Genomic DNA, 20,702 nt, shown 5'->3' with positions numbered 1-20,702 from the left:
CCGGAAACAGCATCTACTTCATCTGATGCTTTGGCTGAACATTCCATGGGGTAATGGTTTGTAGCGTTGCCTTCGGAGCTGGAATTGGGTGTTAATCGATTGTTGCCCCACCGGGAGATATTTTCTATACCGGAAATTTCAGATGTTTGGAAGAATATTGGAGAGCTTTTTTGTTCTGAGATGATCCTTTCGGAGTGACGACTGGTTGCTGAGGAGGAAGAACAACCCTTAAAGCTGGTTGGAACTGTAGGTTGTTATTGGTAGTAAGCAGGCACCGGCACAGGTTCTTCCATAATATTCCATTTATTCGAAAGGCTCAGAAAACACTTGGGATTACTTTATATACTAACAAAACTGACGTCTAATATGAGAAGTAGGGTATACGTCCCTAACCTCGGTCTAATATGCAGCCATAGATTACGTTTTTAATCATAACTCATCAATTAATTTACCTGCAAACGATATTCTACTGCTAAATGGTATGCTTAGATATGCTTATCATGTCGTTTGCTATCAGGAACCGCAAAAAGTTGAAAAACTTACTTTTTTTAAGACAAAAACTCACCAGGGAAATGTATGTAATATCGGTCTATTGTCCCCAAATTGGGTCTATTTATGGATGCAACTTCGTCCTATCCTGTTTGATTCTCAAAAAAAACGCTCTTGGTAACGTTTTCTTATGTATTTTTTTTTATCACTATCACTGTTAACTTAATACTCTTCATTCCTCAAAACATTTCTTAGAGAAAATTTTACGAAAACTACATTAAATCACTCAAGTTAAAAATTAAAAATTAAAAATTTCGCTTATCGTCTTTCGACCGCAGAATATCTAAATCAAAACATTGTGATGTTCATTATACAGATTTGGCAGAAAAAATCTCCCTTCCTGTTCGTTCCTTATCATCCAAATGCAAACCACATTGTTGACGTTACTCTTATTGCTATATGCTGTCAAATGAATTTCATGGGCCAAAGTTAGGAACATAGAAAAGAAATGTGTCCCTAAAGTTGGGTCCATGATTTACTTGTGAAAACGTTGTTAAACAATTAAAATAAACATAAAATATTCAAACAGTAACTGTGAGTTTTACGTCTAGTGTGTATTATCAGGTAATTCCATTCAATAAATGCCATAATCAGGCCATTTGATGATCGTCAGTGCAACCTTCCCATCTTAACCTTAGAAGTCATGGCGGCTAAAAACTCCGAACAGAGTGATATTCTCAACCAGTTTTATTACTTACGAGAGCTGAAAATGTATTGAAATGTTGTGATATAAATTGATTTGTGTGTGGTACACATTTATCAATCATCAGTGATCAATATTTTCCTTATTTTTTGTGTAATATTCCTTAATTAATTATTTATTTGCGTGATAGGCCGAATGAAAGGACTAGACCCACATTACATACCGTAACCCTATATGCTTAAAAAGAGTAAACGGAGTAGGCAGAGAAAATATTGAGGCACGTTGAGTCGCTGCAAAAAAGCAACTCAGAGTAAACTTGTCTCACCCCTTGGTGATGCGCATGGAGTATGTCGATGGTGAAGATATTGGAGCATATGCCAGCCAGATGGAAAATGTGTTTCAGAAACTCGCGATCCCTGGTCAAGAGCTCGACAAGGACTCTTTATCCACGCTGGTCACCGCGCCAACCGTCGTCCATCAAGACCGGACGACGATTTGACCATGGAATTTGTTCACGCCAAACTTGTGGATGAAGTAGCTCGGCGGTAATCCATGGGATGTTCGGAAGCGGCGCTTAGGATGGAGTATCATGAAAAAAAAACCAATTCTCGATGAACATTTCAAATGGTCCTATCTGCTTTGATCGATTCTCTTCATAGACTTTCTCTTTTGATAACCACGCCGAATTCGAAGCGGTCCTCCATTTTTTTCTAAATGAAACTAGAAGGCTGAACAAGGGCTAGAAAAGACTGTTATTTAATGCCTTAAAAAGCTTATAATTTATATAGCTGCTAAGCTTTCGGCTGATTAAAATCACCAGATTTAGATGTTTAAAAGCTAAACAAAGGTTAACGTGGTCTATGTACAACAATTATTCAAACTAAGGCTGAATTAAAATCGGTTGAACAACACTTGTTAAGCATCAAATCAAAGATGAATACTAAGATGAAACTGTCGGAAGAAAAACTTTCTATTTTAGTGTCCTCCTTCAGGGACCAATGAACACCCCCCGTATTCAAGGTAATTTTTTGGTTTTGCTGCCCCCTTGGTAGAGATGAAATTTTGCGCTCATTTTTATCAAAACAAGCACACCAAAATCAGAGATGTTTCATTTTTTAATTACTCGATTAACAACTAATCGATTATTTTTTGTTCGCTGTGCTGCCATTTTTCAACCAATGAGAGTGCAGCACATGTTTGAAACGATCGGTGGTGATGATCCTATGGAGATGTTAATGCTTATATCGGCACGATATAACCGATTACATATATTTTACTTTTCGGTTCGTTAATCGATTAATCAATTATTCGAATGAAAATCGGCCATCCCTAGATGAATGTGAAACGTCATTTCAAATATAAGGACCGTGCATAAATAATGATACAATTTGAAAGGGATCGGGGCTAATCACAAATTACGTCCCCACGGTAACTGAAATAAACACGAGTGTTCACCGGTTGATCAAATTGTTACCTGGGCGGTCGCAGTTGAAGGAGACCGTAGCAGACGGTCGATGCGATAGAATAAAGGTTTCCAACTTTGCGTTATGGAGAGAATGCTGCAGTAGCTACTATAGAGAGTGTCGTGGGTAAATCGTGGGTGCTGACGAATTTGCATGTCGACAAGCGCGTTGTTGGAAGCAAGTGGATTTACAAGAGGGAAGAAAATTAAAGAGGTGAGGTTGTGCGTTTTAAGGCTCGATTGGTAGCACAAGGTTTTACGCAGACGTATGGGAAGCGATTATGACGAGGCTTTGGCTGCAGTGGCCAAGCAAGTGAGACACATTGATGTGAAGATAGCTTACCTTTATGGTTATCTGAACGAGACAACTTTATGAAGGAGCCTTCCGGATTTGAGACCAATGATGGAAAGCGTGCTATTTGAAGAAAAGTCGGAATGGACTCAAGCAGTCGGCAAGGATGTGGAACAGGAAGATAGAGAATCATGTTTTATCCTCATTTATGTCGATGACATGCTCGTTGCTGCATAAAGTCAGGAGGAGTTTGACATTGTTTGCTCGCATCTGGAGAAGAATTGCACGTTGACAATCCTGGGTTATGTGAAGCATTTTCAAGTGGAGTGGAGAAAACTAGACATGGCTAAACATTGAATCAAAGAATGAACATCAAGAAACTTGCAATTCGTTTCCAAATGGAGTGAAGAGCTGCCATCCAAGGATAGTTTCCTAAGTTTAGTTGGAGGTCTGCTGTATCTCGCAGTCAACAATCGACCGGACATTACCATCTGTGCTTCCATTCTTGGCAGAAAAGTAAGTCATCCCACTGCAGTGGACTGGATGGAAGTCAAACGGGCTTTACGCTATCTTAGCAGTACCAGTGATCTGAAGCTGCATTTGGAAGGAAGTAACGAAAAACTGATTGGTTTCGAAGATGCAGACTGGACAGGAAATGCCGTTGATCGAAAATTGAATTCCAGTTTTTCGTTCCAGCTTGGTGGGGCAACAATTTCCTGGGCAGCGGAGAAGCAATCCTGCGTAGCATTCTCCAGTACCGAGGCCGAGTACATCTCATTGGCTGAGTGCTGCCAGGAACTACTTTGGCTACAGAAACTACTAAAGGACTTTGGTGTGAAGCAACATCTCCCAATTGCCGTACAAGAAGACAATAAATGTTGCATCAAACAGCTTCAGCAAGATGGTATTCAACGGCGGTCCAAAGACGTGGACACAGAGTACCACTTCACCATAGATCTGAATAAGTGAGGTAATAAAGGTAAACTACCCACCAACCGCTGAGATGATAGCTGATATCTTGACGAAGCCGCTAGGTGCTACAAAGCTGGCGCATTTTCGTAATGGACTTGGACTTCACGTTGAGGAGGAGTGATAGATGAAGCAACCTGAAGAGGCAAGCCATGTCAATTAGTTTATAATTAATAAACCATTCTTGAACATTCACTACGACCAAGCAGACGTGTTTCCGTGACCTGTTTCAATAACCACGTTTTAATTGTGTGGCCAGGAATGCCAATGCTGCGGTAAAAGATCACATTGGAGATGTCGCAAGAGCACCGTTTCTGTTCGGGAAACGTCGTAAAAATTCAGGGATAGTGTAGAACTTCAAAGAACTTTATAGATCATTGTGGAACTTCAAGTAAATTCGGGGCAGATCATAAAATTTCGTGAAAGTTCAGGAAATTTTCTAGAAGTGCAGTAAGTTCTGAAAAAGTTCTGCAAACTTTGTAGAAGTTGTTAAACTTTATTCAATTTAAGAAAACTTTGTTATAGTTCAGTGAACTTTATAGAAGTTCATCTCAAGTAGTAGGAATTCAGTGAACTTCATAGAAGTGCTGAGGACTTTATAGAATCACCATTTTCGTTCAAAATCCATAAAGGATTTTTTTTTTGACGTATGACGTCTGTGATTTTTTATATGGGGGTACACTTTGTGAAAACCGAAAATGGAACATGTAACGAAATTAAGAAAGATTTTGAACGTTAATAGCTCAGCTGCCCCTAGACTAATTTCAATAATTCTATCACCAATCGACCATAAAATTTCCTACGCATTGATAGCAATACTTCTGACTATTTATTTTCAACAAGAAACTATTGAAAAAGTGGTAAATATCAAGCATTGTCCAAAAGCGTCGGAATAACTAACAAATCCATCAATCACGTAAATACATATGCTGCTTCCCCAACACAGTCATCAGATAATCGTTTCTAGACGAAACATTTCGATGTTGCTTTGCTGCTTCCCCAACTTTGTCATCAGAGAGTCGTTAGTAGACGAAACAAGTCGAAATGGCATTCGTCTGCGATCTTCGGGCGTGTGCAAATAGAGAGGATGCAATTGTGTAACATTCTGCACACTCATCGCCATATTCAGAACCACACGCCCCCAACGACCACACAAAATGCTCAACAGAGTTGTAATCTAGTAACCAAACTTGGAAGCAGGGTGCAAGTGATTTTGATCGATTCTCTTCATCGACTTTCTGTTTCGTTAAAAACTCGACGGCGATCACATTCATTGATACATTAAATGTGTACATAAACATTTCAAAAGTTCCTATCTGCATTGATCTTTCTTGACTTTCTCTTTCGTCAATAACTCAGCTGCAAAACCTTTCCTTGCTGTATTTGACGTTTTGGACGCTATATATGAACCTCTTTTATCAAACTATGGGGTAGAATTAGCGCAAAATCTGTTTGCATAGCAGTGGTTATGAAAAGAGAAAGTCGATGAAGAGAATCGATCAAAGCAGATAGGACCATTTGAAATGTTCATCGAGATTTGTTGTTCTGGATGATAGAAGAGCATAGCAAAAATAGTATAAAATAGGTTAGTGAAACCATGGTCATCAGAAGAGGAAAGTGATGAAGAGAATTGCCTTTCACCCCTCTGCTTCTATGCCCCTTAATTCAACAATCGTCATAGCAATGAAAACTAGCTTCGCACCGCTTTTGGTTATTGGGTTACACTTGCTGATGGCAATTCTGCTTTTCGACATTTTCGAAGGACCACCAAAAAACATGAAATTACACTATATTCTAGGTATGCTCAAAAGTCCAATTATTCGATTAACGATTAATCGTAAAGATTTTTCCAGCTATTCGATTAAATATTTATCGAATTTTCAATTATTCTAGCGCGTAACTGGTAACCCTTCTTATTTCTACTCGTTTGATTTAGCGCAGTAGAGAAAATAAATAACAGTACTAATTTATATGAACAGGCATAGACGTGAAACAAGATCATAAATTCGCCGAAAAAGGGTTAAGCGTCTTTCTGCTAAGAATTACCAACTTGTTGAGAGAAGGAGTTTAACGAGAAAAACTAAAAAGGGGAGGAGCTTTAGCTGGGTGGACACTAGACTGATGCAAAATTTGAAATTTTCGCTCCACAGTGCTTAAACGGTTTCAAATTGGGTCCTGATTAGTCTCCTAAAATTTGAACTACGTTAGTAAGAAACTGACTTGGCACAAACCATTTCAAGTTTATATGGGAATTACTAAGGGAAAACTTATGTTTTTGTTCAATTTCTAACGATTTACCACAACACTATGCTTTTAAAAATGATAGCAGAAATTGTAGCAAATTTTCTCAGCTACAACTTTGTTCAAACCCGCTTTTCAATCAAATGTAAGAAACAAAAGTTATTAACGATTCAAGTCACTGATGTCTTATGATTATGCGCATTCAACTGTTCAGCAGGCAACATTGGTGTTTATAGTGCGAAGAATAGAGCACAAATATCATGGCTACTATGTCACACTGCAGAATACAGTGTTGCTCACAGAACAGCTGCTTGATCATGCCATAAGATTATTAATCTCTTAAACAATTAATAACTATTTAATTTGACATTTGGCTGAAAAACGATCTTTGACAAAGTTGTAGCTTAGAAAATTTCCCGTAAGAATAATTATAGAAATTTTCGAAAAAGCAACATGGAAAATGGGTAGAAGACAATGAACAAAAAGTTTGGTTTTCCCATAGTAATTTCCATATAAACTTCGAATAGTTTGTGCCAAGTCAGTTTCTTACAAAATGAGTTTAAATTTTGGGAGGCTTATCAGGACCTGATTTGAAACCGTTTGAGTACTGTGGAGCGAAAATTTCAAATTTTGCATCAGTCTAGTGGACACTGATATTCTGCGGCCTTCCAACCTATCGCTAACACCAGTTCAACCCATGTCCAGCAGCAGACGGACCGAGGCTCTTGCGAGTGCCCAATCCTTGAACCGAAGAATATGGGATTTTCCGGTCCGATTTGCCCATCCAGCTGCCTACACGTCATCATCATCTTCCAAAGGCTTTCAGCCTGTACTACCATCGGCCTTTTTCAGGGCCACCAAGATTTTCCAAAAGAGTTAAATTTCTGAACATGTCTCAACTAAAATTCATACCAAAAGGTTCTTTCAGGGCAATCATAGTCATACTAAAGAATATAAACAGAGAGAACCCCTCGCAAATTTCTATTCCTACACAAAACACAAGCTCCTGCTGCAGTTAAAATATAACATTTATTATATTAGACCATGTAGTTCTATGTCACCATTGCGTACAACCTCATAGGGCTGCCCCTTGTAATTTTTTAAATAAAACAATTGAGAATTTTTCTTCTAAAACACACGTGTAACTTGCATTAAAAAACAGCAACCATCCAACAACCCAGTTTTCCGAAATCACTGGTAGAAAATCACACCAAAACTGCTTGACAAAGTGGTCCATTGTTCCATATTTCCCTCAACCAAAAATCATCCACGGCTTCACATTTAGGGAGTACAAGTGAACACAAAATGCTACTTTTCGGCTTGGCATACACGGCAAACGTGATGATTCATGGGTAAATACCACAATTAGAGAGTAATTGATTCGTAGAGAGTATAAATTTCATCAGTCATCCCTAATTTGCACAGCAAAACAACCATAATCATATGCGCATGGACAGCACTTGACCCATAAACATGCATCATCAGCATCTCAGTTATGATGACTCATATTGCGGCAAAAGAAGGCCCATTTATGCTACCCTTCCAAGATCGATCGGAAAGTGAAATGAGCCTGCTCCGTGGAATTAACCGCTAAAAACAAGAAACACAACGGTACCTACCACGAGCACACACATATAACAACATGATGGGATGCTGCGCATATATGCGAGGGCCACCACCGCAGCCACCGCATAAATCAGACAAAAATCAAGTGAGAGGAAAAGTACACTGACTGGACCCGATCGTCGTCGGTCACGAAATTATAGTGCCGGTGAGGTTAAGGTACAACTTTCCTCCAACCGTAGATCCGTGGCATGTTTTGCATTGTTTGCGGATTTTTTCCCTTCCTGTTGCCATGCAACCAGTTCAAAAACCTTCACACATCTTAGGCCAAACTTTAGCTTCAGTAAATTACGACCCATGCTCTTGGTTCGAATGCGAAACTCGTGTGCTTCCTCGAGATGGAAAAGATATAGGTAGTAGGGTGGTTCAAAATAACGATTTTCTTTCTCTCTAAACTCAATCGATTTCAAATCAGGTCCGGATAGTTCTCCCAAAATTTGAGCGCATTTGGATGTGAACTGATACTGCAGTTTATATGGGAATTACTATGGGAAAAGTGAACTTTCCTGCCATGATCTACGGAAAAGTTTTCTACCTTTCTGATTGAACATCAGAATAAATAGTTATTAGATTAGTTATTAATTAATTAGGAAAATGATGTTCTTGTGACATGCTCCATCAACTGCTCAGCAGAAAACATTGGTGTGCTTGGCATGAAGAATAGAGCAAAAAATCCAGGCTACTATGTCATAAATGCAACATACAGTGTTGCCCTGAAAGCAGTCGATAATTCTAATCAGAAAGTTGTCGGCTTCGAAATCAATCAATTACTAATTACCATGAAGTCTATTTAAAAAAAATGGCCTGTAGCAAAGTTGTAGCTGATAACATTTCCGTAAAAGCATAACAGTCCCATATCGATTTTTGTCAGAATTGAGCTATTCATTAGAATCGATTGTAAGCTATCGGCATTTCACACGGTGCACTAAAATTTGTATGTTTTGTTCAGTAATATTGTGAAAAAACGTTGTTTTGTTCTCAACTTCACTTTTCCCATAATAATTCCCAAGTAAACTTCAAATTGCCAGTCCAGAATGAGTCCGCATCCAAATGAACTAAAATTTTAAGAGAATTATCAGAACCTGATATTAGAATCGATTGAGCTTGGTAGGGCAAAATCGACATTTTGAACCACCCTAATAAGTAGGTACCTATGCTACCTAAAAACACATCTCGTTCGTAGTACTTGTTGTTCCGGTGAAATTTTTTCTGGATTGCACCGTGTCTTCCTGGACCACCGAGATAACAGGTTATGCTGCTTTTGTGTAGCCATTATGCTGACCTCCATTGCACTTGTGCCAGTGCCTGTTGTTGCTGGATGCACTTGATTTGCTCGCACTTGAATCGATACAGGTCTTCCCCGTTTCTTTAATTTCTACTGAAAAATGAGCGCCTTCCCTCAAGTATATTTTGAGAACTTCCACAGTCATTGATTGAGAATTTTATGCGTCTACCATAAAAGACATGGTATATTGTGTGATAAGCCCAATGATTATGGATGCTAGACGAAGGAGGGAACATTTCCAAGCTGAAATTTTTTCGATCGATCCAGGAATCGAAGCCCTTGCCCCCAATATAGTGAGGTTAAAGTCCACTGCATAGCTTCGTTTCAGAGTCATTAGGTAAGTCGCTTAAATTGCATTCCTGGCCCACTGAACAGTGATCAGAAAGTGTAGGTAATATTGAAAAAAAATATTTTATGAATGAATCTTATCATAATGTGATTTCTGTTCATCCAACTATCATTCAAAATTCAATCAAAGCTGTCACTTAGAAATGATTGTTGCGGGTACGGATACTAAAATTAGATTTAACTACAAATTTTCGCTACCATTGATACTTCGCGTATCTGCAGGTATAAAATAAACCCCACTAGTGGTCCTTAGCCTCTTAGCGTTAGCGTTAGCGTTGTTATGATATACTTCGTAGATTGGATACTAGCGACACTCACGTAGGGTAGGGTATTCGGTTAGGGTTCACCTCAAGTTGGCGATGCAACCAAAAGTATGTATTGTTTATTTGTTGTTTATTTAATCTCTCGATAGCCGGCTATCGAAAGAACATATTAATTTTGTTTAGTGATAATGAATTTTAAGAGTCATGACGGAGAGCTCAGTAAGCAAAAACGATCCCTCCAGGGTCATCGAGCATCTCAGAACCATAACGCTTCGCGACAATACAGGACTACGTTTTCGCTTGATATGCAAATAGTTCCCGAGGTTAATGTTCAATATCAAATATACAAATGATGGTGGCGATTTATTGTGCTGTGGAAGAGCTTGGGGTTAAATCCATGATTTTCTGCTCAGTAAGTAAAATCGATCCCTCGAGGGTCATCGAGCATCTTATAATCCACTAGCGTTCCTTAGCCTCTTGTCCAGTTACTCCTATCCCTACCTCCCCGCGGTGTCGGCTGGGGTACGATTAACCATAGGAAAGATCGGGTAACCAACCCCGGTGGGACCTTGGTCGTATGCTGACAAGGTAGGGGAAGACTCCTCTCTCCGGAGAGTGCAGTCGTCGAGCGTCTGTTCACCATGGAGGTGCGGCTCAATACGGCGTCTATTATTCATGTTAGGAGCGGCTGATCAACGTCCTGGTGCCAGCGTGGGACTCTAAACAGTGCTGTGCATGATGGTCCCCCGGCGAGACAATGGGGATTGGTGCAGGCCCTACAAGCCAGCCGTAAAAAAACAAAAGTACAGGAAGCAAGCAATGTAAATACGGACCGGAACAATCGGCATAGACCCAAGCAACGGAAACGGACTTACAATTGGAAACTCGGAACATGGAACTGCAAGTCTCTCAATTTCTTGGGAAGTTCCCGCATTCTTTCCGATTTATTAAGGGTCCGCAAGTTCGACATCGTAGCGCTGCAGGAAGTTTGCTGGAAGGGATCGTCGGTACATACGTTTAGGGATGGTTGTACCATCTACCAGAGCTGCGGCAATACACATGAGCTGGGTACAGCTTTCATCGTGATGGGCGAAATTCAGAAGCGCGTGATTGGGTGGTGGCCAATCGATAGCAGAATGTGCAAGTTGAGAATCAAAGGCCGTTTCTTCAATGTCAGCATAATAAACGTGCACAGCCATCACTTAGCAAGTGACGATGTCGATAAAGACGCTTTTAACGCGCAGCTGGAACGGGAATACGACAGCTGCCCAAGCCATGACGTCAAAATCGTCATCGGTGATCTTAACGCTTAGGTCGGCCAGGAGGAGGAATTCAGACCGGTTATAGGAAAGTTCAGCGCTCACCAGCTAACGAACGTCAACGGCCTTAGACTCATCGATTTCACCGCCTCTAAGAACATGGCCATACGTAGTATCTACTTCCAGCATAGCCTCCCATATCGGTACACCTGGAGATCACCGCAGCAGACAGAATCGCAAATCGACCACGTTTTGATCGACGGAAGGCACTTCTCGGACATTATCGACGTCAGGACCTATCACGGTGCAAATATCGATTCGGACCACAACCTTCTAATGGTCAAGGTGCGCCAAAAACTTTCTGTTGCCAACAACATTCGGTACCGACACCCGCCACGGTACAATCTGGAGCGACTGAAGCTGCCCGAAGTCGAAACTGAGTACGTGCAATGCCTCGACGCAGCGTTGCCGGATGAGGGAGAGCTCACAGAAGCCCCTCTTGAGGACTGCTGGAACAACATGAAAGCAGCCATTAACAGCGCTGCTGAAGGCGCCGTTGGAACGATTGGTGGAATCGATGGAAGAGTGTCAGACGGTTTTGGACGAGAAGAACACAGCGCGAGCGACGATGCTGCAGCAAGGAACCCGTCATGATGTGGAGCGATATAAACAGAAGCGAAGACAGCAAACCCATCTTTTCCGGGATAAGAGCTGGAGTGCGAAGAAATGGAGCAGCTGTTTCGTTATCAAGAAACACGCAAGTTCTACAAGAAACTCAACGCATCCCACCAAGGCTTTGTGCCGCGAGCCGAAATGTGTCGGGATAAGGAAGGGGGTATCTTAACGGACGAAAGTGAGGTGATTAAAAGGTGGAAGCAGCACTACGATGAACATCTAAACGGCGCAGAGGCGGAGGACCAAGGCGGCCAAGGAATGGCTTCGTCGGTACAGCGGATGAGGGAGACATGCCAGCTCCGACAGCTTAAGAACAACAAAGCAGCTGGGAAAGATGGTATCGGATCTTATCAAAATGCGCCCGGATAGTTTGACCACTTGTCTGCACAGACTGATAGTCAGGATCTGGGATACAGAACAGCTACCGGAGGAGTGGAAAGAGGGAGTAATATGCCCAGTATATAAAAAAGGCTAATGTTAAACTAGAATGTGAGAACTATCGAGCGATCACTATTCTTAACGCGGCCTACAAAGTGCTTTCCCAGATCATCTTTCGGCGTTTATCGACGCTAGATTTGTGGGAAGTTATCAAGCCGGATACTATTGACCGTGAAGAGCTATGGAAGATTATGGACGAGAACGGTTTTCCCGGGAAGCTGACCAGACTGATCAGGGCTACGATGGATGGTGTACAGTGCTCGTTCGAAACTCGCAAAAGACTTCGACAGGGCGATGGTCTTTCCTGCCACCTGTTCAACATTGCGCTAGAAGGTGTTATGAAACGTGCGGGCTTTAACATGCGGGGCACGATCTTCAATAACTCCAGCCAGTTCATCTGCTTCGCTGACGACGTGGACATTGTCGGCAGCACGTTTCAGGCAGTGGCGGAGCAGTACACCAGGCTGAAACGTGAAGCAGAGAAAGTTGGATTAAAGGTGAATACGTCGAAGACAAAGTATCTGTTAGCTGGAGGAACCGAGCGGGATAGGGCTCGCATAGGCAGAAGCGACGGGGATGAGTTCGAGGTGGTGGCTGAATTTGTGTACCTCGGATCATTGTTGACGTCGGATAACAACTGCAGCAGAGAACTTCGTAGACGCATAATTGCCGGAGGTGGTGCTTACTACGGACTATACAAGACGCTGATAAGACCGGTGGTTTTCTACGGGCACGAGACGTGGACGATGCTCGAGGAGGACCGGCAAGCACTTGGTGTTTTCGAACGACGAGTGCTTAGGACCATCTTTGGCAGGGTTTGTGAGAACGGTGTTTGGAGGTGAAGGATGAACCACGAGCTGGTGCAACTTTATGGCGAACCCTGTATCCAGAAAGTTGCGAAAGCTGGACAGGTACGATGGGCGAGACACGTTTTAAGAATGCCGGACAACAATCCAGCAAAAATGGTGTTTGCCTCGAATCCGGCCGATACAAGACGATGAGGAGCACAGCGAGCAAGGTGGTTAGACCAAGTGGAGCAGCTGTAACTTTTTAAACACGGTAACAAATGACTTGAAATTTTCAGAGAAGATTCTTAGACGAATTTTTAGTAAGACAACAATAGACCAAGGTTCAATGGCAAACTAATACCCACTTTTCAACTAGGGAATCCAAAAGCTGCCTTTAAACTTTGTACAGTTGTAAAAAAGTTCATCCTCAGAATTCCTTGAGGTTCTTTTTGAAATTTTTTGAACTCTATGAACTTGTTTGAAATTCTTCTCAGAAGTCCTCTGGAATTATTTTTAGAACTGTTCTCGGCTTTTACTCAGAACACCTTGGAACTGTAATTCCCCTAAAGTTTCAGAAGAATTTCCTCAAAAAAATTATTCTCGGAATGAGCTAGAAATTATCAGTACTCTCTTGAAATTTAACTCAAAATCCCTTTGGAATTTCTCTCAAAATTTAATTTTCTCAGTATTCTTTTCGGAGTTATCTTGGAACTATCTGCAGGATTCACTAGAAATTATATGCAGAATTTCCATGGAATCATCCCCAGATTTTTTTTCTTTTAGAACTGTCCTCAGAATTCAATACCCTTGAGGTTCTTCGCAGAAGTCAACTTTAAGTTGTCCGTCCATTCACCAAAACCTTGTAGTTTTTCTACCAGAAATGTTCAATAAAGCTTGCCCCTCCATTCACCAGAACTGTGCAATTTTTACAACAGGAATTTTCAATTTAGCTTGCCTCTCCATGCAGCAGATTGTTGCAAATCTTACACCAGAAATTTTCAATACAAACTTGCCTCCAGAAAATTTAACACCTGAAAATTTCAATTGATCAGAACGATGCAAATTTTCCACCGTTAATGTTCAATAAAAATTGTTTCTCCAATCTTCTGATTGGTGCAGATTTCCTTTTTCCATTTTCCACCAGACATTTTCAATATAGCTTGCTTCTCCTATCATCAGAATGTTGCAGGTTTTCCACCAAATAAAGCTTGCCTCTATTTTTAGAATTTTCAGTAAAGCAGCTTCCCTCCAATCTGCAGAATGGTGCAATGTTTTCACCAGAAATTGTTATTGAAGTTTGTTTCTCTATTCAGCAGAAGGATGCAAATTTAAGACCAAAAATTTTCCAAAAAGCTTGCCCATCCATTCACCAGAACGGTGCAGATTTTCCACCAAAATTTTTCAATATAGCTTAATTTTAAATAAAGCTTGTGCCTTCATTTACCAGACCAGTGCAAGTTTTCCACCAGAAATTTTTCGTTCATTCCATGTATCAGAGCGATGCCAATTTTGCACCAGAAGTTTTCAACAAGCATGGTCCTCCATTCACCAGAACGATGCACCAAAAATTGTCAGTGAAGTGGTGCAATTTTCAGGCTTTGCCTTTTCATGAATGTTCCACCATAAATTTTTAGTTAAGCTTGCATTCATCAGAACGATGCAAATTATGCACCAGAGACTAAATTGAATATCTCGGCTGCCAAACGGTTTCAGTCAACATGTTATACATATTCTCAAAAGAAAAACTCTGCTGAATCCATTGGTCGGAGACTTCAAAGAATTTCTGAGGAGAACTTCAGAGAAGTTCTGAAGAGATCTTCAGAGTAGTTCTGAGGAGAACTTTAGAATATTTCTGAGGAGATCTTCAGAGTAAAGGGTGATACGGTCAAAATTTGGTCAAGGGAAAACGCGTGTAAATCGGTGAAATCGTTTATTTAAAAAATCAAATTAAATTTCTTTTTCAAGTTCAATTAGTATAAAATTCAGGAAAAATATTCAGTTAGGCTTCCGCTTTTCCAAATCCGAATTGCCTTGCCTTACGCTTGACCCCTGCCATCAGATTTTGTACAGCCACCTTGTCCACCTTCTTCGCCGCAGAAAGCCAGTTGGCCTTGAACTGCTGCTCGCCCTTAGCAGTTTTTTTTGGTCTTCTTTAGGTTCCGCTTGACAATAGCCCAGTATTTCTCAATTGGGCGGAGCTCTGGCGTGTTGGGAGGGTTCTTGTCCTTGGGAACCACCTGCACGTTGTTGGCGGCGTACCACTCCATGGCCTTTTTACCGTAATGGCAAGATGCCAAATCCGGCCAAAACAGTACGGAACAACCGTGTTTCTTCAGGAAAGGCAGCAGACGTTTATTCAAACATTCTTTCACGTAAATTTCTTGGTTGACAGTCCCGGAAGCTATGAAAATGCTGCTTTTCAAGCCACAGGTACAGATGGCTTGCCAAACCAGATATTTCTTTGCAAACTTGGACAGTTTCATGTGCTTGAAAACATCTGCTACCTTTCCCCTTCCTTTTGCCGTATAAAACTCCTGTCCCAGAAGCTGCTTGTAGTCGGCTTTGACGTAGGTTTCGTCGTCCATTACCACGCAGTCAAACTTCGTCAGCATCGTCGTGTACAGCCTCCGGGATCGCGCTTTGGCCATCTTTTTTTGTTTATCATCGCGATTTGGAGTCACTACCTTCTTTTAAGTCGATAGTCCGGCTCGTTTTTTGGCTCGATGCACGGTTGTAGACGATACACCCAGCTTATTTGCGGCATCTCGGAGAGAGAGGTTAGGGTTTCGCTTGAAACTACCGGCAACTCTCTTTGTCGTCTCAGCGGCTTCCGGTTTTCGATTTCCCCCCGATCCAGACTTCCTGGCTGTCGACAAACGTTCCCCAAACACTTTAATTACATTTGTAACGGATGATTTGGCAACTTTTTGCGATTTTGCCAACTTTGCGTGCGAGTAGCTCGGATTTTCGCGATGCGCGAGCAAAATTTTGATACGCTGCTCTTCTTGCTTGGACGGCATTTTGACAACTGAAGAGTGAATTCCAAAATCAAAATAGGAGCAACATTCTACACACACACACCTTCAAAATGAGGGGTGTTCAGGTTTTTTAAATGCAAAATTGAAAGAAATACATCAAGTTGATATTGACCAAATTTTGACCGTATCACCCTTTAGTTCTAAGTAGATCTTCAGAGTAGCTCTGAGGAAAATTTCGGAGTAGTTCTGAGGAGAAGTTCAAAGTAATTCTGATGAGAACTTCAAATTAGTTCTGAGGAGAACTTCAGAGTAATTCTAAGGAGGACTTCAGAGAATTTCTGAGGAGAAGTTCAGAGTAGTTCTGAGGAGAATTTCAGAGTAGTTCTGAGGAGAACTTTAGAATAGTTCTGAGGAGAACTTCAGAGTAGTTCTGAGGAGAAGTTCAGAGTAGTTCTGAGGAGAATTTCAGAGTAGTTCTGAACAGAACTTCAGAGTAATGCTGAAGAGAATTTCAGAGTAATTCTGAGGAGAATTTTAGAGTTGTTCTAAGGAGAACTTCAGAGTAGTTCTGAGAAGAACTTCAGAGTAATTTTAAGGAGAACTTCAGAGTAATTTTAACGAGGACTTCAGAGAATTTCCGAGGAGAACTTCAGAGTAGTTCTAAGGAGAGCTTCAGAGTAGTTCTAAGGAGAATTTCGGAGTAGTTCTGAGGAGAAGTTCAAAATAATTCTGATGAGAACTTCAAATTAGTTCTGAGGAGAACTTCAGAGTAATTTTAAGGAGGACTTCAGAGAATTTCTGAGGAGAACTTCAGAGTAGTTCTGAAGAGATCTTCAGAGTAGTTCTGAGAAGAACTTTAGAATAGTTCTGAGGAAAACTTCAGAGTAGTTCTAAGGAGAACTTCAGAGTAGTTCTAAGGAGAATTTCGGAGTAGTTCTGAGGAGAAGTTCAAAATGATTCTGATGAGAACTTCAAATTAGTTCTGAGGAGAACTTCAGAGTAATTTTAAGGAGGACTTCAGAGAATTTCTGAGGAGAACTTCAGAGTAGTTCTGAAGAGATCTTCATAGTAGTTCTGAGGAGAACTTAAGAATAGTTCTGATAGGCTCAACTCTTGATGTTTCAGTTTTGGAAGTGAAGCAAAAGATTCTCAAATAAAAGGGTATTTCGATGATTTTGAGCCCAGAAGAAGAAGATGGCTTTATCACAGAGCCCCGTCTCGGAACGAGTGTATTGTTGATGGAACTGGGCTATGATTCAAGATTGGTTTCTGTAATGATAAGTATCACGAAATGTAAGTATTATTGACAATAATCATAACAATCAACTCGTAGATACATTGAAAAACATTAATAAAAGGAAAGGGACGGTCCAACAGGGCACCCGATTGAAGCGATTTGGATGGGGAGAGTGGGAATGCCAACTCCCTGTTGATAACATTTCGTGGATAAAGGGCGGGCTCTTCTTCCCACTCATTGAGGCATCTTCCTGTGGCTGATCAAGTTGCTGGAAGGAGATTCTTTACTGTCCCGTAGATGCGTATAGGCGACTTTGCCTATCGATCTACCCAATCCGTTTTTGGCCCTTCATACAGCGACATGTTGATAACAATCAAAGGTTATTAAGCTTGATCAAGAAAAACAGAGAAGAGAGCCCACTGCTGTCGGACTTAGTTTCCGTGCTACAATGGGTGGTAAACCACTATCATATCATATATCATATCATCACATAATTTCGAATTAGCTTTTAGTTAAGCATATTATCCGGAATAACTTTCTTACGGAGCTGGGTCTCAAAATATGCTCAAGGTAAAACAAATATAATGGAATTAATAACAAGTGTTTCATATGTGAAATGCAGAGTGACCAGTTAACCGAGAAACCCGGAAAAAGCTGGAATTTCCCATGAATTTAGTTGACAAATCTGGAAAAATTATACCTCGTCCTCCCTTCGAAAACAATAAGATTTCAAGACCCTTGAACTGGTCTAGATTTTCAGGATAACTACAGTCACTTTGAAGAACAATTAAGTGAATTTTAGAAAAAAAAATTCCAAACCAAATTTGAGCTGTTTTTAGAATCAATTCTAGAGATAACACCAAGGTATTTAGAATATTGTCTAGGTAACTTTAAGAAAATCTCTAGGAGAGTTTTTACTAAATCTACCAAGAGCGAAGAGGATTCTAGGAATATTTAAAAATACCAAGGAACGTGAATTTTGAGGGTACAATTCCAAAATAATTGCGAAGCTCTATAAGGATAGTCCGAGTATATTCCAAGCGCTTTTCGAAAGGAATTTCTAGAGAATGTTATTAAGAATTCCATGCAATGTTTAGAAGAATTAACAGGAGCATTCCAAAATAATTCGGAGCAAAATTTGAAGACAATTCTTGGTGGGAAGGCAGGGAAGGGGGATTACAAGTTTTGCTCACAAAAGCTAATGGGCCCTTTTCAATTGTTGGTCTGAGGTGAATTCTACGGAGAATTTCATGCAAATTTAAAAAAAAAAATGAAGCTCCAGTGAATTCTTAGAAAGAGTTTAAAATTCGAAGAAAGGATGAATTTTATGAATTTTTGGAGTGTTCTATAGAGATTTTCTGTACAATTATATAAACAATTTCAAGGGATTTCCAGAGAAAAAATTCTGGAGAGATCCCTGTGAAAGGAAACTAATCTAAGCTTAAGCTTATTTTATTAAATGTAAATACACATTGAATGGAAATGTAATAATTTCTTGAATACAAATCAAAGTATCATAAAATTTAATATTTTCGTTTAGAAAAAGGAAGTGTGCTTATAATTTGTGAAACATCCTATAAACCAATGTGAAGAGGTTTCGCTTGCAATCAAGCCATTTCATAACCCTGAATTATCCAAATTGAGGATTTAATTTACCAAGTAGCGACTTCTATGCCGTGTCCAATAGACAAAATCCATTTTACTACAATTCAACAATTCTCCTTCAGCATCAACAACTCCGCTTGAGCAGCAAAGCAGCAGCAGTGGTCACCTCACTGTCGGTGATAGAAAATGTCTCAACAAGACTCCCACTCGACAATGACCAAATGTGGAACCGTCTCCGCCGCACATTCCTTTCGCTTAATTCTCATACCTGAACGCTCGCGTTGAGTGCAAATCAGCAAACCACTTTTCATCACCGTCGCCTCATTCCAAATTTCCAAACTGCTACAAAACTGATGTTTTCAAATGAATTTTACCGACCAAAATGAACGGTAGTTTTATCATTGTTTGGATTAACCTGTTTGACTAAAACAGCGCCATACCCGCCACCATACCGAGAAAGACACAAACAACCGCGCGATGACTAACCAGATTAATTGTAATTTGTTTGGCAACTTTTTATTTACCAACCACAAGCCATTAACGGTCGTCTTATTATCTCTTTACAATTTCTCCGCAGCACTCCCCGGTTGGACGTCTTCAGTTTTTAACCTTTTCCGCATTTCGTCTCTGGCACTCGCGTGCTGGTAAACAACCAACAACCCGCGTCCCATCAGTGAAAGGGCAGATGTCTTCAACCTGACCGTCGTCATCGTGGTCGTCTTAAGCTATGGACATTTCCCAATCTTCGTCGTCGGGGGACACGACATCCCCGTCGCGCCGTAGTAGCATACCGATTCCGAAGCGCAAAAGTTCCCTCCACCTCTACATAGCCAACAGCATAGTAGGGCCCTCGAATTCTTCGTCGCCATCGTCCGCATCGTCGACCCACGAGGACCATGCGAATGAATTCGGTGGCGGCGCCGGCAGCAGTGCTGTTTCACCATCCCACTCGGCATCATCGTCCCGATCCGCAACGGCCATGAGTATGCACAGTTCGCTCTACGTGCCCCGGGGCGGCATGAGCTCAGCAGCGGCCGAGTTCAATTTCAACGACTATCTCCAGCTGCGCGAGAACCACAACCGACTGATCAACAAGTGCGAAGAAAGTGAGTATCGTCCCATTTTATCTCACCGCAACCCTACGCCGCTGGTTTGCGATTGCATAAAACCGGAAACCCCGTTTTATTAACCCTTGAAACGACAAATTTACCGAATTTTATTGCATTTACGATCCAATTAAGGCAGCCAAAAAAAAACATCTCTGATTTGTTATGAAATCGATTTGATCTTACTGCTATATATGTTTTATATGTTTCTCACGTCCAATCCCCGTTAATTGCAGTGACGAAACGTAATCAAAATCTCGAAGGTACCACCCAACTGCTGAAGAAGAGCGTGACGGCCCTTCAAGGGGACATTGCCACCCTGCGGAAGGAGCGGACCGAATTCATCGATAAGAATCGAAAACTAAGGAGAAAGCTATCGGAAATTGTCCCCTCCGGTGGTGGAATCAGCAGCGACGATGAAGAATCGGAAAAATCCTCAAAATCGGACGATCAACCCAACCACGCGGCAGAATCCAAACCATCAGCGACCAAGGAGGGCGAAATCGACAGCCTGCTGAACGAGATGGAAAAACTCAAGTCCTATCTGAACAACGTCGAGCTGCAGCTGTACGAAGCGAACGAGAAGATTTCCGAGTTGCAAGAAAGTGTAAGTGAAGGTTCATTCATAACCATCAACATGGGAAGAATTGAAGGGAGTGGGCGGCATGAAGGGAACGAACGGAAGCGTAACCTGTCGTGCGACATGTTTCAAATAATTAACAATCTCTCTCGCTCATTGCAGAAGCAACAATCCGAGGAGACAAACATCAAGTTGCGTGCGGAGAATGTCGAACTCAGCAAAATCGCGCGACTCATGTCGGCCAACATCCTGGAGTCGATTGATACAAGCAAGAGGTGAGTGACTGTGTCTGGGCTGCGATGAGAGAGCTTTCTGGCAATGTTGCCAGATAGTTAAATCGTAATAGATTAGGAAAAAATAT

The 20,702-nt window shown here is 41.1% G+C and overlaps 2 protein-coding genes across 2 annotated transcripts in view; one reads left to right on the top strand and one right to left on the bottom strand.

Annotated features, from left to right (window-relative positions):
* Positions 1-746, bottom strand: part of LOC135701630 (protein Skeletor, isoforms B/C) — a 247,711-nt gene extending 246,965 nt beyond the window's left edge. Inside the window, exon 1 of the mRNA XM_065222479.1 lies at positions 736-746. The gene's annotated coding sequence lies outside the window, so the exon portion shown is untranslated. The remainder of the gene's footprint in view (positions 1-735) is intronic.
* Positions 1-20,702, top strand: part of LOC135701636 (shootin-1) — a 67,515-nt gene that overhangs the window by 9,080 nt on the left and 37,733 nt on the right. The window contains exons 2-4 of the mRNA XM_065222486.1: positions 19,233-19,761; positions 19,998-20,368; positions 20,504-20,616. Coding sequence (XP_065078558.1) covers positions 19,383-19,761; positions 19,998-20,368; positions 20,504-20,616 — 863 coding nt within the window. The 5' untranslated portion in view covers positions 19,233-19,382. The remainder of the gene's footprint in view (positions 1-19,232; positions 19,762-19,997; positions 20,369-20,503; positions 20,617-20,702) is intronic.

This window comes from Ochlerotatus camptorhynchus, unplaced genomic scaffold (genome assembly GCF_037179485.1).
Source record: "Ochlerotatus camptorhynchus isolate MF236.1 unplaced genomic scaffold, CSIRO-AGI_Acam_v1.1 ptg000170l, whole genome shotgun sequence".
NCBI lineage: Eukaryota > Metazoa > Arthropoda > Insecta > Diptera > Culicidae > Ochlerotatus > Ochlerotatus camptorhynchus.
Note: the sequence above shows the minus strand (reverse complement) of the source record. Positions and strands in the feature narration are given on the sequence as shown.